The following is a 16,882-nucleotide window of genomic DNA, read 5'->3' as shown; positions in this document are numbered from 1 at the left end:
GTTTTGTTTATCAAAGTTTAAAATGCAATCATCATTTAGATCAAACTGTCAAAGATCATCGATTATATTGAATATCAAATGATCAAAAAATGTTGAATGTTGACAATCAATCATCGATAATATATAAATACCAATGGTTTTTTCTGATTTGATTCGATTTATTTTGTCGAGTGTAGATTATTTTTTTTGATTCACATCGATTTGTGGTAAAATTTTCAACGTTTTTTTCTTTCTTGTGAATTTTTTTTTTCGTGCCGATCGTAAACCAGAAAAAAATGGACAAAAATTCAATAATTTCATCGAAAATGATCATCACAACCGTGATGATAATATTTTTAATGAAAATTTCATTAATTCAAACAACAAGACGAATAGAACGAATAGATCGAACGAATGATCTAATACAACCAATGAAATTTTTTCATGATTGTGGTAATGGTGAAATCACTTATTTACGTTTAGGTGATTGTTATCATGATGTATCCGAATGTTTTGTACAAGTAAATTCAACATTTAAATTACAATATGAATTATTATCAAATCAAAATACATCCAAAATGATTGCTAATATGACTATTATTGAAGTATTAACACATCATCATAAAGTAAATTTTTGTCAAGATTATCCAGATATGTTTACTTGTCCATTGATCAAAGGATATCAATATAAACGTAGTTTTAATGTTGATTTAAGTGGTTATTTTATTGAACCAAAACGAAATATTACTTTTCCATATATTGGTGTTCCAATGTTACCTGTTGAAATGAAAATTAATTTAGAAGGTGATCATGGTCAAATTGCATGCATTCGATTGAATTTTAAATTAACCGGGTGAACTTCTTTAAACGACAAAAAACCAGAGAAAAAAATTTTTTGTAAAAACCAAATGATAATGAAAAACAAACAAACAAACAACAACGATGATGACGACGATGACGACTAAATGATGATGACATTCAACATTTTTGAAAAATTGATTACAAATGCCAAATGATGATCAATGAAACATTTTGCCTAGACATAGATTTTTTTTTTTGTTAGATCAATGTTACCACCATACACACACCAAAACACCAGACACACATACCCAAACCATGAATCCTTGAGATTTGTTCCAATTTTTTTTGAAATAAAAACACTTTTTTTTTCATTTAACTGGATTGATTTCCTGATTGATAAAATCAATCAATCGAATGATGATTGAATTTGTTTTTTGTTGTTGTTGTTGTTTTCGATTGAAATGATGATGTTATATTTTCTTTCATCAACGATGATGATAATGATGATGATTATCAGCAAAATTGATACAATCAATCTACCAAATGTACGTCGAATTGGTTCACAAATCATTCAGGTATATGATCCGGATTTGGATCGTAATACAGAAGAATTAATTGAATCAAGAGGATTTCTGGCTGAATCCTTCAATATTACAACCGATGATGGTTATATTATTCGATTGAATCGTATTATTGATCCATCCAATTATCATCTTGGTGGTGGTGGTGATGGTAAAAATCAAACCAAACTTAAACCAATCATACTTGGACATGGTTTATTTTTATCCGCAGATTCATTTTTGATAAATTCACCAAGATTGAACACGAATAATTCATTATATGGTAATAATTTAGGTTTTTCATTAACATTAACCCATCGTTATGATGTATGGCTGATAAATTATCGTGGTTGTGAATATAGTCAACAACATCAAAATATTTCATCAACTGATTCCGAATTTTGGCAATTTTCATTTGATCATATGGCAAAATATGATTTACCGGCTGCAATAAAATTTGTTCGTAATCGAACCAACTATTTTGATCCAATTGGTTATATTGGTTATTCACAAGGATCAACCATAGGTTTTGCATTATTATCCGAGCAACCTGAATATGCTAAAATAATTCGACCATTTATTGCATTAGCACCGGTAATTTACTTGGAAAATTCTCGCTCATTTTATCGTTATCTTGCACGTTTTATACCCATATTACGTTATCGTAGTCAAAAATTTTTATTATCAACACGTTTTATGAATAATTTAATTATTGGTAGTACATGTCATTGGTTAACACCATTATGTTCATTCGGTCTAGCCATTCGATTTGGTTTTGTTGATCAACAAAATCTAAATAAAAGTCGTGCAGAATTATATGCTCGATGGTATGGTACATCTGATTGGAATATTGTACATTGGGGACAAAATTATCTGGAAAATCGTTTTGCTCGTTTTGATTATGGCCAACCAGAATTGAATCAAAAATATTATAATTCCGTTAAGAATCCTGATTATAATTTAAAACAAATATCACCACAGGCTAAAATTATACTAATACAATCTAGAAATGATGATCTTTCAACCATTTCGGATGTTGAACGATTAAAATATGAATTATCAGATACTATTGGTAAAATTGAACATAAAATCATTGATGATCCAAAATTTACACATTTAGATTTTATGTATGGTATGAATGCTGGTCAACAATATATTGATTACCTTATCGAAATGCTCAATAATGATGGTGATTTTTCCTGATTTTTGTTTTCCGGATTCCTATTTCGATCCATCCATCTATCTATCTATATCTCAAAATTCAATACATTTTTTTGTTGTTATAAGATGCATATAGATGTATGTTTAACATCAATAAATCAATGTTGTTGTTGTGGTTGAAGCAGCAATGAAATATGAAACAAACAAAAGAAACGCCCTGTATATTAAAATGATTAACACGTTCACGCTACCGGCGCTTTGAAAAAACCCATTAAATCACAGCAAATGGACGACAGCATATATGCGTCGCTGGTAGCGAACGTGTTAATGTTGATATTTTTTTTATTATTTTTTTTTATTGATAAAATGCGATGTGCTTTACAAGTGTTAAACATTTTTTTATCGAACTTTCTTTTTTCTTTTTTCTAAATAGATTTTTCTTCTTTCAGTGTGTATGTAAAGTATATAATGATTTTGCATGTTTCTCCGGTTGCCATTAGATTCATTTCGATTATCAATTTGAAAGTTGTTTTTGAAAAAAAAAATATTTTATCATCGTCATCGAAAATCGATCCATCCATCCAGCTGCACTCAAACATATAAAACCACATCATCGAAATCAAGAAAAATTTTGTTGCTTTAACCCAAAAAAATCAAATTTCGATTTTCAAATTTCCAAAGTTTTCGTTTGTTGCTTTTCTGAATTCCCCTCGGTTATTATTCCGTGAATCAAATCCAGAAAAAAATGGCTCGAGAATGTATGTGCTGTGCTGCATTTATAGCATTTATTTGTCCACCATTAGCCGTATTAATGATGGAAGGTTGTGGTGCTGATTTTTGTATTAATCTTTTACTTACTCTGTTATTCTTTATACCCGGTTTGATACATGCATTTTTTGTTATTTGTCGTGATGAACGACCACAAATGCATCATACAACAGTTATTGTAGCTTGATTGTAAAACATCAAAAATCTTATAAAAATGAAAGATTTACAACAAGAATCACAAGAATAAATTCATTTATAATATTCATTTTATAAATTTTCATTTTATAAAAATTTTAATAAATATATTTGTCACAAGAAAAATGAAAACGTATTTTATATTCTTTAATAAAATTATAAATAAATAAAAAAAACCTATTAATGATTAATGATTAATGAATGAATAAATTTCTTTTCAGATAAATTTACAAAATTTTTTCTTTTTTTTCCAATAATAAAAATTACAAATGATTCAAGTCAAAGATGGATGGATTTCGGATTCTTTCTTTCATTTCCCTGGTTGTTTGTTTTGTTTTTGTGATCATATATAGGCAGCCCAACCATAATATAATGCACCAAGATTATTAACATCGGTTGCTTCTTTTAAAACATAATCAATTTGACCAGCAACCGACATTATATTACCACGTGATAATTTATTTATATGTCTTGTTGTTATACCGAATAAACGTGCTTCAACATTGAATACAGATTTTTCAGCCTAAAAATTTGAAAAAAAAATTATTGAAAAAAATTGAATTTAACAACGAAAAAAATAAAACTTACAAGTTCATTACGATCATTACACCAATCTAAAAATTTATCATAAAGAAATATTTGTACTGTTTGTGAAAATATTTCACGATATTGTCGACAAATTAATAAAACATCTTCACAGGTTGAGCGAAATAAACCTTCATAACCATTTGTACCCATTGCTGATATCATATTATGTGTTAGACGAAATGGTATCAATTCTGGTACAATAAATCCTTCACCACGATTAAATAAACAATTAAAATCCACCTGTATCATTTGACCGGTTTGTGTATCAAACATAACATTATCAGTATGACGATCACCAAGACCCAATATATAACCAAGTATTGAAAATACGGCTGTTGTTCGAATGAAATTTTTTCTTGCCTGATACCATGAATATGAATCAATATAATATTCTTGAAACCAATTCTGTAGAATTGGTGGACGAAAATTTTCAAAATGTTGTAAAAAACGTTCAACACGTTTTTCACGATTTAAATGTGATGGACAAACAGCTTTAATAAATGCATTTTTAGCCAATTGAAATTGTTTTTCTAAACATTTTGTTTTTGAATATTGTTTTTCTGCTAATGATTTCAATGATGTTAGACCGGGTATCCATTCAATAACCCCGAATGAATCATTCAATGCAACAGCAAAATATGTTCGAACAAATAATGGTTGTTGTTTACGTCTGGACCAAATTTTCAATTCACGTTCACCATCATATTCATTATCATCAATTCTTGACATTGGTTCTATCGTAGGTATTTCACCACGATAACATTGATTAAATAAATTTAAATATGTAAGCATTGTACAATCTTTTCGTAAATCATCACCACATTTAACAAGTATTTCACGTTTCATTCCATTATTACAATAAAGTGTTAAACGTTTTGGATGTTGTAATGATGTCATTACCTGAGCTTTATCCTGAAATTTTTCAATAAATAATGTACGAAAATAATGTTGATCATTATCATTTCCACCATTTGATTTCATTGCTGATAAACGTTCCAAATTCATTGAATTTGGTAAGAAAAATTGATTCGATGGTAAAATAAATTTAAATTGTTGATCATTTTGCATACATTGTATCAATGTTGGTGATATTAATTGTAATGATATTTCATTTTTATTTTGTTGTTGTTGATTCGAAACAATTGATCTTCTGGTTATATTTTTCTTCTCTTTATACATTGCTAAATTTTCCAAACAATCCGAAAATTGATTGAATTTACCGAAATATTGTACAATAAAATTTGTCGAAATCGAACCACCATCATTTTGATTATTTTCGGCAAACAATTTCTGTGCACCTTGTACCAATTCTTTAGTTTTCAAACTACGACGTCCAATTCTTGTTGATAGTGATCTTGATATTAACCATACCATATGCCTGGGGAAATCGGCAATTAATTTTTTTAAAATTTCTTCAATCAATTTTGATATCGTCTCGATTGGATGTAATAAATGACCAATTAATGTATCTAATTCAATTAGAAATATTGCATCATTCATTGATGATTGAAACATTTCCCTGATCCATTGTGTTGAACGTTCAATAAATAATTTACATAAATCATTTAATGTTTTTGTTCTTTGATCCTGTACGGTACGTAAACGATTTTGTAGGGAAATATTTTCATAACCCATATAAAACCAAATATTCAATAAAATTGGTAGCGAAAGACGAACATATTTATATGTACCAAAACGTAATGAATCACAAATTGATTTGATTGTCCTTGCTTTTAGATCCAAAATTTCATTTGGTTTTCCAAATAAAAATTTTGTTTTACTATCCAATAATGGACTTGCATTTTGATATTGTCGATAAAGACGACGATAAAACATTGCCAAATGAAAATGTGCTTCTTCCCAACGTGGACATGATATTGTTATTGATTTATATAAAATTATTAATGCATGTAAATTAAGACGGCCACTATATTCCGAATATTTTGCAATTTGTAATTGAATTTTTGAAAAATTCATTAAATTTTCTTCAGTTATTAAATCATCAAATTGTATTGTTTGATCATTGTTTGCAGTAGTAGCAGAATTATTTGTTCGTAAACGTGATGATGCACGTATATTATTACGAGTTTCATTATCAATTAATGATGATAAAAATGTACCACCACTATTACCACCAGACATTTGATTAATCTGTGTACGTGTTAAATTTAAATCAAATAAATTTGATAAATTATAAAGATCTTGTTCAGGCATTGGTGTAAAATTTTTCAATGATTCAAGATAACATTGTCGTTGTATTGAATGATAACGATTTTCCAATTCCGTTTTCAATAATTCAATTGATTCAGTTTTTTTATTTTGATTCCATAAAACTTGTGAATGATCCAATAGAAAATCAACCGATTCATTTTCCGAAATTTTCCATAACGATGATGAATCGTCGGTGGATCGCTGTTGTCGTTGTTTCAATTCATCACGTATATGATATGTTTCAGCCAATGAAATCATTATACGATCAAAACGACCAGTTCGTAATGAACATCGTATTGAATCATGTTCAAAATGAAATAATTCTTTTAATAATTTGCAACAAATCTGTTGACCAATTTGTTGTTCATAACGTAAAAATAATCGAATTAATAAACATTGTACATTCATTAATTGTTGTCTTTGTTGTAAATTATCAATTAATTGATTACGATTACGCCATTCAATAAGTATTTCATTGATAGAATTTTCTAATTGTTTTATCGATTGTTGTTGTTGATTATCATTATTCAAATTATCAATATTTTGTTGTTGTTGTTGTTGATCATCCAACAATAATAAACGATTATAAATAATTGTTATAAATTGTTGTAAATCATATAATAAATGTAATTGTAAAATTGATTGATTATAAGTACGATTATAAGCAGTATATGAATTTGTCAATAATGATGAATTTAAATGTATTAAAAATGTTTGTCGAATATCGGATAATTTTGTATCAATTATGAATGGTGATTTTTGTTGATACATTGCCTGAATGATTTCATCAATACCGGAATTCAATGTTGTTGTTGATGATGATAATGGTAAATCCCATTGATTTAATGTTGTTCGATGATCATTCGATTTATTATTATCCGATAAAATCCATGATGGCAGTGATGATTGTTCAATATTCAAAAGTGAATGAAAAAATTTTTCCTGCAATGTTAACAGATCAAATTCACTTGTTGTTGGTGGTTGTTGATCTTCATCATTTGTTTTCATTAATCGTAATAAACGATTACCATATATAAGCTGTTCTAAAATATTATTATTTAAAAGTGATTGATGAAATTGTTGATATAAAAATCGTTGATATGATGATGATGATTGCGAATGATCATCAATAATTTGATTACGAATTAAACCTTGCAGTGTTTCCAGATCATCAAGACCATAATAAATATCAACATATAATTGAAAATGTTTTCGTATAAATTCATTTACAAAGCCGGATGAATTTTGCTGTCCTCGTTGTTGTTGTTGTGTTGAACTTGTTATCATTTCATCATCACCATCATTATTTGGATTTGCACTTGCATTCATTGAATTTTGACAAAAATTTTCCAAATATTTCAATGAACGACTATAATTTTTTGATTGACAACATAACCGAGCTAATAGGATTGGATCAATTTGTTTCAACCATAATTTTATACCATAATATTCATGATCCAATTGTCGTATAGTACGATTACGTAAAAATTTACTACCAATCACCAAGCTATGTGCCAGTCGTCTTTTCCGTATCCATTCGATCAATATATCATATAAACTACATATGAAATCTGTAAACATTATACCCAATTCATTACCACCTGAAAACATAGCAGTATTGGATAAAAACTTTTCTACAATCATTTGATGAAATTTTTCAGCAAATTTCTGTTGATTCGAATCATTCAAACAACCAAGGCTAAAGATGAATAATCCAGGTAATAATAAAAATGATAAACGTATATTCAACGTGATTGAATGATAACAAACAATAAAAAATGATTCAGGTGTCCTCAGTTGATTTATACGTTGTTTAATTTCATTAAATTCTTGTTGAAGATCGAAAAAATTCGAACCACTACAATTCAATGATGAATGACGTTGACTAGATGAAAATATTTGACTTAGAAATTCTTCATTATTTATATGGTTGAATGATTCCATTGTTGTTTCTTGAATTGGATTCGATTTCAACCTTGGTATAATAATCGAATGATAAAGCATATATATGAATGATTGTAAAAATTCACTGAATAACATTGTCGATTTAATTTGTTGATCAAAAAATTCATCCATTTTCATTATTGAAAGTTTACGTAGATCTTTTGAATTCATTGTTGAATGTTTAAATATTTGTCTATAATTACGAAATTCAATGTCCATAAAATCATGATCAAAATTTAAATTTTCATTACGTTCATTCAATAGAAAACGTTTTATCTGATCACAACGATCAATAAATTGTATTTCTTGACTAGCGGATAATTTCATTTTTTTCAAATTTTCACCACCACCAACACCGACAACACCACCGACACCAGCCAATAAACGTTGATCATTTTTTAAAAAATTTTCAATTTTTTGTGTCGATATACAATTACCATTGGAAACATTTTGTGTATTAAATTCTGGATTCATACAACCTAATAATGTTGTTGTACGACCATTTAAAGATGTATGATCAGTAAATAATGGAAATAATTTTTTCATTGCATAACTTGCACTATTATATTCGGCTAAACGTTTTGCCGTTCGTATTTGTTCCATTAATAAATCCAATGTTAAAATTTTGAATGTACGTTTTTTATAATGAAATAATTTCCGATTATCATAATCAAACATTGTTGAATAGCTTTTTCCTGATATTGCTGATTGTTGTTGTTGTGGTTGCTGTTGTTGTTGTTGATCAAAATAATTATCATAATTTTCTTCAGTAAATGGTCGATCAAATTGTAAAAATTTTGGTGATATTGCACCCAATATTCCCAAACAATTTGTAGCCAATTTTTGTATTTCTAAACCATTTGAAAATTTTAAACATTTTAACATTGTTAAAATTATTTGTTGAAAATAATTTCTTAATGTTATTTCAATGGATTTTTTGGTCGTCGTCGTTGTTGTTGATTTGTTCACTGAAGATTGGTCATTTAAAATTTGAATCGAATCATTATTCATTGATTCTGGAGAGGTCGTTGCTTGTTGTTCATCATCAATTTTCAAATCCAAACAAATTTCGGATAAAAAATCAACAAAATCTAAATTATCAATGGATTGTTGTTGACAAATACGATAATATAAATGACGATTTAAATCTAAACGTTGATAAATTTGTTGCAGAAGTATTTCTTGTAAACGTATTTCATTTGTTTGTTGTAGATTTTTTGTAATAAAATAAATTTCCCTACAAATTAATATAAATTTATTGGATTTTATCAAACGAATCAGATGAATTCGTTCATTCAATGTTTCCGATTGTTTCGATATCGATGATGGTGATGGACGAATTTTTGTATTATTATTTGTATCCAATGAGCAATTATCGTTGATATCCATATCCGATGATGATAATAAATTCGAATCAATAATTAATAATCTTGATGAATATTTATTATTACTAAATTCATTAAAACGTTTTTGTAATTGATCTACAATTGATTTCAATGGATTATTATTCGATTGATCATTTGCTAAAAATGTTAATTGATAAAGTATTGATATAGGAAAATTATTATTATTTTCACATAATAATTTCATTAATAATTGTCCAGTTTGTCGAGGTAAATGTTGTACAAACGGTACAACCAATAAACAAATTGATAATAATTCCATTTGTAAATAATTTTGATCAATATGTTCAATAAAATATTGTAAAATTTTCAAACCAATTTCAATAATTTTATCAATATCTGAATGTTCATTCAATATTAATCGTATTAGGACATAAATTCTTATACGATAAACATTTAAAAATGAATCATTTAAATGTTGTAATGTTTGTAGAAAACTTTCACATAATAAAATTTTTTCTTCAATTTGATAATGACAATAATCTTTACGTATTATGATTCGATTAATTTTATATATGAAATAGATGAAAAATTCTTGTTGTAAAATTTGTTGAAATTTTTGTGGATTCATTTCGAAATAATTTAAATCAATTTGACGAAATGATGTTTCGAAATCAACATCATTATTATTATTGGTGATTTTTGATGCTTGATATATGAATGATAATGCTTTTAATGTTCGTTGAGAATTTTGTCCAAAACGTTTAAGTATTTTATCGGCTAATTTTTCTTTATAAAATAATTCAAATACATTATATTGACAATATGAACTAAGAGATTTTGTCATTTCGAAAATTTTTCCAATAAAATCCGTATCATTTGGATAATTGAAAAATAAATGTTCAATAATATTCGAAAAATATTGTCGAATTATGGATATTTTTGGTTTATCAGAAATTTTTTGTTGTAATATAATCAAATCTAATAATTTTGTTATACGATCATCCCATTCGATTATTAGATCAGGTATTATCCAACAAAGTAATTCATTTGAAAACATTTCGATATTAAAATAATTTGAACAATCAATAAAAAAATTTAAATTAAAATTTTTTCGTAATTTTTGAACCATTAATTTTCCAATATCTTTTTGATAATTTAGAAATAAATTTACTAATGATTCATTTATCTTTATGGCTAATTGTTCGAATGATTTTGTTATGAGAATTTGGCGAAATTCTTTAACACAATCATTTTGACCATCTTGACCATCATCGATACCGATATTCAAAAACAAAATGACAATACGTTTAATTTGTTCGAAATTCAATGCCGGTGCACAAAGTATCAATTGAAAACATCGTATCGATAAATCCAGGCAATCGATTAATGATGACCATTCTTTTGATTCTGGTTTAGCTTCATTTCGTTGTTGTTGTTGTTGAACGACGATAATGCAAATCGCTTGTATCTTTTTGATTATCAAAATAATTTCCAAAATTGAATGAAATTTTATGCTTAACATTAACAAGGTTTTCAATGATAATGGAATGGTTGTTTGAAAAAATGGATGATTAGTTGATAATGATCGATTGTTACCAATATTATTATCGTTGGCTAATCGTGCATTGATTCGATCCAATAAATCAATGACAATTGTCGAATTCCAATCAAGCAAATCGTTGCTGGTCGATTGACATTCATTATCACCAGCCGCCATAGTCATACTCTTTAATGTTGATATTTTCTTTTCAAATTCAATAAAAAATTCATTCATTATAGTGGAAAAATCACAAAAATATCCATCAACCATTGTATCCGTAACCATTATATAATAGATTCGTATGATACTATTATAACGATTTGATATGATTGAAAGATTTCTTAAAAAATTTATCGAATATTCTGTCCATGTTATCATTTGTGATTTATCGGTTAAATTGGCAAAATTTGTATAAAATACTTCATTATAACCATCAAGCGATACACGATTATCACCATTATTATTATTGCAATCACCATCACAATGTTTATTATCATCAATTTCATTACCGTCAACAGAATCGTTATCCATGATCATGATGATTATTCAGATGATTCTTTGGTTTTTTTTCGAACAAAATAAAGATTCCAAATCGAATTCAAGTTTGTGTGTGTTTTTTTTTCATTTGGCGCTCTCCACCGAATCATTCGGTTGAATGGAGGAGGGGTATAGAGAGGTAGGAGGAGTATGGTGGAAAAAAAAACGGTGTCTCGTTCATAAATGACGGTCGTCGAGAAATTGAATCGAACCGAAGAAAAAAGAAAAATTCGAAATTCGAATGACATTTTTTTTTCATTTTTTTCTTAAACTTTTGAAGATTGAAACCTAGAGATACACAAAAGAATTCAGCATCCATGTTTCTATGTTTCTAAATCCATTATCTAATTTTTTTGATCAAAAAAAAAAAAAAAAGTTTTTTTTGTTGCTTTTTGATCTGCGAAAATATATCTCTTATTTCATCATCATTCGATTTTCAAACAAACATTTTTCTGATTCAAAGAAAAAAAAACAATGAAGAGATGTTGATGAATTGAGAGAAAGAGAGAGAGCGAAATTGATATAAAAAGCGAATGAAAATCCTAATTTCGAAATCATATTGCACAGCCAAAAAAAAACCAAAACTCTTCAGTTGGTCAAAAACAACAGAAAACCACACACCGGCTCACCATTTATTCGTATCATTTCGATATTTTATCAGCAAAAATTTTCATTCAAACATCCGTTAAATCTTGTTTTTTTTATCCAAATAAAAAAAAAAAACCAAAAATTCAATTTTTTTGTTTTGTTCCAACAACGAACGTGAGAAACATTCCGGGGAAAAAACCGAAAAAAAAATTATCCAAAAAGTTCCCGAAAACAAACAATCTTTCGTTCTCTCTTCTTTCAACCCCCTTTCTTCATCATTCATTCACCAAGCGCGCTCATAAATAAGAAAAATAGAAAAATCGGTTTTAGAAAAACATTTGTGCGTTAAACAAAAATGCGTGGCTTTTAGAAAAAAAGTTTCTCAAAGTTTTTTTTCTTTCTTTCCCATCCATCTTATACAACGGTAAATATTGTTTTATTTGACTTGAAAGTAAAAAAAAAATAACGTTTCAGCAATAACCGGCCCTGAAGAAACGAAAAAAAATGGCTTCAACGTTTTTCAATTCGAATATCGAAGATGAACCATTTTCCACCTCAACCACCACCACCAACGATATTCATTCGATCAATAATCAAAATACAGCGACAACAATCGCAACAACAAATATTGTTGATTTACAAGATTTTAATAATGGCAATAATATGATCTCACTTCCAAATAATAATAATCACCATAATCATCATCATCATCATTATAATAATTGTGTTCAAATTTCAAATTTAAATTCAAATTTGATTAATAAACAACAACAACAACAAACAACTATTTCAAACCGTCCACCACCATCGACAACACAAAGTGGACAATTAATAAGTCCAACAACAGCAACAAATCGACCAAATCGAAGTAAACATTCGAATATACGTGATCATCGTTCGAAATTACGACGTGTACAACAACAACAACAACAACAATATCAACAACAACAACAATATTATAATAACAACAACAATAATAATGGTATAAATAATAATCAGATTAAAGAATCGATACAGATTGATCGTTTATTTAGTATATTTATTGATCCAATGAAGAATTCAAATAATAATCATAATAATCATGATTCGAAAAAATCTATCAATGATAAATTTAATGAAATTAATCATTATTGTAGTAGTCGTACATTAATGTTAAGTATATTTTGTGAAGATTGTAAAACAGTTATACCATTTACACAGATTCCTTCTCATCTTATATCACATTATTGTCGTCAAACAAATATGCATGAAAATGATTTTTGTCGTCATTGTTGTCGTTATTTTGATACGAATGATGAATTACGTAAACATAAATCAGCATTGAAACAAGAATCCGATCTATATCAATGTAATATTTGTTCATTGAAAATGAATGATCCAATTACATATGTTAATCATATGCATAAAAAACATTCACTTTATTCATTACCATATCGTTGTCAACAATGTGAATATCGTACAAGTCAACGTCGTTCATTGATTGATCATATGGAACAACGGCATTTTTCCATCCTATGTCCATATTGTTTATTAACAACTGATTTACATTTTATTGTTTTTCAATATTCTGATCGAAATTATGATTTAGAACGTATACGTAAAAATTTATATCTATCAATCGAAGATTTATTAATACATCTTGCACAACATTTAATTATTGCGGATACATTTGCATGTGATTGTTGTGAATGTTGTTTTCTAAATCAATGGGATTTAGATGATCATCAAATAAATCATGAATTGGAAAAACCAACCAAATCATTAATACAATATGTTGAATTTAATGATGATGATTATAATCAACAGAATGAATTCCCATTACATCAATCACGTGTATTATTTCCATTAGCATTTCAACAGACAACAACAACAACATTGTCAACGACAACAACAACAACTACTTCATCATCATTACGTTCATTAAAATATCAAAATAATAATCATAATCATCATCATCATCATCATAATAATAATCATTCAATAATAAGGCCAAAAACACGTAATCATTCGATATCAACATTATCATTTGATCCAGAATCAATACGATTACATTCGATTGCTGAACAAATTTGTACACAACCTGAATTGAATAAATCATTAATAGTAAAAGTAATGGATAATCGACAATCATCATCATCATCTAATAAAAAAATGACAACAACAACTGATTCAACAAATACAATGGATTCATTCTATGATTATCTACATAATAATCCATTATCATTATTACAATATCTAAGATTAATGGCTAAACGTGAAAATTTTTTCTTTAAAAAATCTAAAATTTTATTGAATGATTCGTTGAATGTTAATTCGTTGATTAGATCAAATCAAAATCCATTTGATTTAACAAATTTATTACAAAATTTTAAATGTTCATCATGTTTATTGCCGATCAATGATTTTAATAATCATTTTATAAAGAAAAAATTATCCTGTTTAGATCGTTGTTCATATGAAACATATTGTTATCGTTCATTATATAATCATGTAAAAAATGTTTATGAAAAACCAATATCAAAATATTTTGATTCAATAGTATTCTCTCGGTATGCTGATCCAAAAACAATACAAGATTTAGATCATAAAAGAATCCAGCGGGAACATATTGAACAAGCAAAAGATTTTGATGAAAATTATTCATTAGAAAAAGAAGTTGATGAAATAACAAGTGAATTTCCAAATGATCAATGTCCATTTTATATTAATGTTTGTATGCAATGTTCAACATCATTTCGTAATTTTAGTTTTGCTGGTAAGTTTTTCATGTTTTTTTTGATTTGATTTTTGATTCATTTTTTCTGTTTTGTTTTACATATAGCCTTACATAGCCTTCATGCAAGCTTAAATCGTACAAACCAAGATGATAAATTAGGATTGGTTTTGGATACACAACAAACACACATAATTTATCGTCGTAGTTTAATACGTGTCTTCCGTTTTATTGATGATAATATTCAACGATTGATTATAAATGCAAAAATTCGTACATTATTAGATGAACTGCAACAACCAACTAGTCGTGTTTCAAGACAGTTAAGAATAACCGATGGTCAACAAGATAATAGATTGATGGTAGCCGGTAATAGTCGTGGAAAAAATCGTAACAATTTACAAACAACAACAACATCAACAAAACAATTATATTTACCGGGTAATCATAGTTCTGCGGAATCATATTCATCATCTGGACGTGATAGTCAAAATCGTTTGAATGTAAAAATTTTACAACAAAATCATCAACCGCAGAAAAAATTTCCAGATGAAAATGATTCTTCACCGGAATCAAATTCCGATTCTGAACATGCTAATGACAATGATAAAAGACTTGACAGTCGAAAATCTTTGCAAAATCATTCATCATCGACGACAACCGCAACGAATAAAAATGAAAAACGTAAACGATCAAGATCATCTTCTTCATCTTCCTCATCATCATCATCGCCAACATCACCAAATCATGGTGGTAGTAGACTTCGACGACAAACAACAAAAATTCCAAATTATTCGGATAAAAATAATCATCATCATCGTTTGGGTAGTAAAAAATAACCAAATTGATAATTTAATGTCTTACCATTTTCATCCATCATCATCATCATCAAGTAAATAACTCTTTTCTCTCACTCACATTCATCAAATTTTTGACTTGAAACTGATTTTAAAATATGTTTTTTATCTTCTCTCTGTCTGATATCTGTCCTTGTGTGTGCATGATAATCAATTTTTTTTTCTTCATGTAATTTAACTTCCGAAAAATTATTCTCATCATCAATTTATGAAAATCTGTTAAAAGAAATTTTTTCTTTTTCTTCTATCATTAAAAAAAAGATGTGATAATTTTATTTTCAAAACAAAACAAAGAAAAATCAATTTACCGTTTTTTTTTCTCTCCAAAATAAGTTTGATTTTCAAACATGAAATGGATTCTTCCAAAAACATTTTTAGATGGCGCTTTTTGTTCCCGATAATAATTTCAATAAAATGTTTGTTTGTTTGGTTTTTGGTTTTGTCCAAAAAAAAATTTTTTATGGCAAACGTGACTTTTTCTATTACTTACTTACTTTAGTTACTTCTCTCCGTTTGTATTGGCTTGGTTTACTGTACTTTTGTTTGCATTTTGGTTGTTGTTTGAGGATATTTTCGACCTTTGAACCTTGAAAGTTTTGATAAATTTTGATTTTGTTCGTTTGGTTGAAAATCGAATCAATCAACATTCGATGGATGATTCGAATCAATTTTCAATACAGGAACGTATTGCATGTTGTTTTTGGTTTGATCAATCAAGATCAACCGATTTGGTACAGGAAAAATTTCAACAACGTTTTCATAATAATCATGGAAAAAAATCATCATCAACAACAACAACAACAAAACCATTACCATTACCAAGTCGACAATCAATACGTTTATGGTATCAACGTTTTATTAAAACTGGTTGTCTTATACATGATGATAATGGTAATTTAGATCAACAGATCGATTCAATGGCTAATCATAATGATGATAATTTAACCGATTCGATCGACGATGAAGATTCATTCATCAAGATGAATAACTGTAACCATCATCAACATTCGAATGGAAATGATTCGAATGTTGTTGTTGTTGTTGAAAAGAATTCGAATGGAGCAGAAGCAGTAAAACTTTCCGATAAAATGGTA

The 16,882-nt window shown here is 27.7% G+C and overlaps 5 protein-coding genes across 7 annotated transcripts; 4 read left to right on the top strand and 1 right to left on the bottom strand.

Moving 5' to 3' along the window:
- The first annotated feature begins 132 nt into the window (after positions 1-132).
- LOC113789130 (mite group 2 allergen Gly d 2.02-like) lies at positions 133-1,149 on the top strand. Its single transcript, XM_027338623.2, has one exon. The coding sequence runs from the start codon at positions 276-278 to the stop codon at positions 834-836; it is 561 nt and encodes a 186-aa protein (XP_027194424.2). The 5' UTR covers positions 133-275; the 3' UTR covers positions 837-1,149.
- Positions 1,150-1,199: 50 nt separating this feature from the next.
- Positions 1,200-3,473, top strand: LOC113789129 (lysosomal acid lipase/cholesteryl ester hydrolase-like). Its single transcript, XM_027338622.2, has one exon. It carries the CDS (start codon positions 1,242-1,244, stop codon positions 2,541-2,543), a length of 1,302 nt encoding a protein of 433 aa, XP_027194423.2. The 5' UTR covers positions 1,200-1,241; the 3' UTR covers positions 2,544-3,473.
- Positions 2,988-3,655, top strand: LOC142645403 (uncharacterized). Its single transcript, XM_075821531.1, has one exon. It carries the CDS (start codon positions 3,247-3,249, stop codon positions 3,454-3,456), a length of 210 nt encoding a protein of 69 aa, XP_075677646.1. The 5' UTR covers positions 2,988-3,246; the 3' UTR covers positions 3,457-3,655.
- On the bottom strand, positions 3,591-11,813 carry LOC113789127 (uncharacterized). The gene is made up of 2 exons (XM_075821512.1): positions 4,053-11,813; positions 3,591-3,987 (listed from the first exon to the last, which is right to left on the bottom strand). Exons 1-2 carry the CDS (start codon positions 11,628-11,630, stop codon positions 3,808-3,810), a joined length of 7,758 nt encoding a protein of 2,585 aa, XP_075677627.1. The 5' UTR covers positions 11,631-11,813; the 3' UTR covers positions 3,591-3,807.
- A 135-nt stretch (positions 11,814-11,948) lies between these two features.
- LOC142645398 (uncharacterized) lies at positions 11,949-16,823 on the top strand. 3 transcript variants are annotated; one of them, XM_075821516.1, is made up of 3 exons: positions 11,949-12,392; positions 12,693-14,973; positions 15,040-16,823. In XM_075821516.1, exons 2-3 carry the CDS (start codon positions 12,723-12,725, stop codon positions 15,768-15,770), a joined length of 2,982 nt encoding a protein of 993 aa, XP_075677631.1. In that variant the 5' UTR covers positions 11,949-12,392; positions 12,693-12,722; the 3' UTR covers positions 15,771-16,823. The 3 variants fall into 3 exon arrangements, with proteins under 3 accessions (XP_075677631.1, XP_075677632.1, XP_075677630.1); XM_075821517.1 differs by lacking the exon at positions 11,949-12,392 and adding an exon at positions 12,399-12,642 and having other exon boundaries at positions 12,711-14,973; XM_075821515.1 differs by lacking the exon at positions 11,949-12,392 and adding an exon at positions 12,399-12,642.
- The last annotated feature ends 59 nt before the right edge of the window (positions 16,824-16,882 follow it).

Source organism: Dermatophagoides pteronyssinus, unplaced genomic scaffold (assembly GCF_027571235.1).
Source record: "Dermatophagoides pteronyssinus isolate colony J.1.1.1.1 unplaced genomic scaffold, Derpt_VIB-CSIC_2022.12 sq0011, whole genome shotgun sequence".
Classification (NCBI taxonomy): Eukaryota; Metazoa; Arthropoda; class Arachnida; order Sarcoptiformes; family Pyroglyphidae; genus Dermatophagoides; species Dermatophagoides pteronyssinus.
This window is presented reverse-complemented; position numbering and strand designations above follow the sequence as displayed.

Excerpts from the sequence above, each read along its gene's own strand:
- LOC113789130 (XM_027338623.2), top strand. The coding sequence starts at position 276 with ATGGACAAAAATTCAATAATTTCATCGAAAATGATCATCACAACCGTG.
- LOC113789129 (XM_027338622.2), top strand. The coding sequence starts at position 1,242 with ATGATGATGTTATATTTTCTTTCATCAACGATGATGATAATGATGATG.
- LOC142645403 (XM_075821531.1), top strand. The coding sequence starts at position 3,247 with ATGGCTCGAGAATGTATGTGCTGTGCTGCATTTATAGCATTTATTTGT.
- LOC113789127 (XM_075821512.1), bottom strand. The coding sequence starts at position 11,630 with ATGATCATGGATAACGATTCTGTTGACGGTAATGAAATTGATGATAAT. Across the intron at positions 3,988-4,052 it reads GTAATGATCGTAATGAACTT|GCTGAAAAATCTGTATTCAA; the intron begins GTAAGTTTTATT and ends TCAAATTTTTAG.
- LOC142645398 (XM_075821516.1), top strand. The coding sequence starts at position 12,723 with ATGGCTTCAACGTTTTTCAATTCGAATATCGAAGATGAACCATTTTCC. Across the intron at positions 14,974-15,039 it reads TCGTAATTTTAGTTTTGCTG|CCTTACATAGCCTTCATGCA; the intron begins GTAAGTTTTTCA and ends TTTTACATATAG.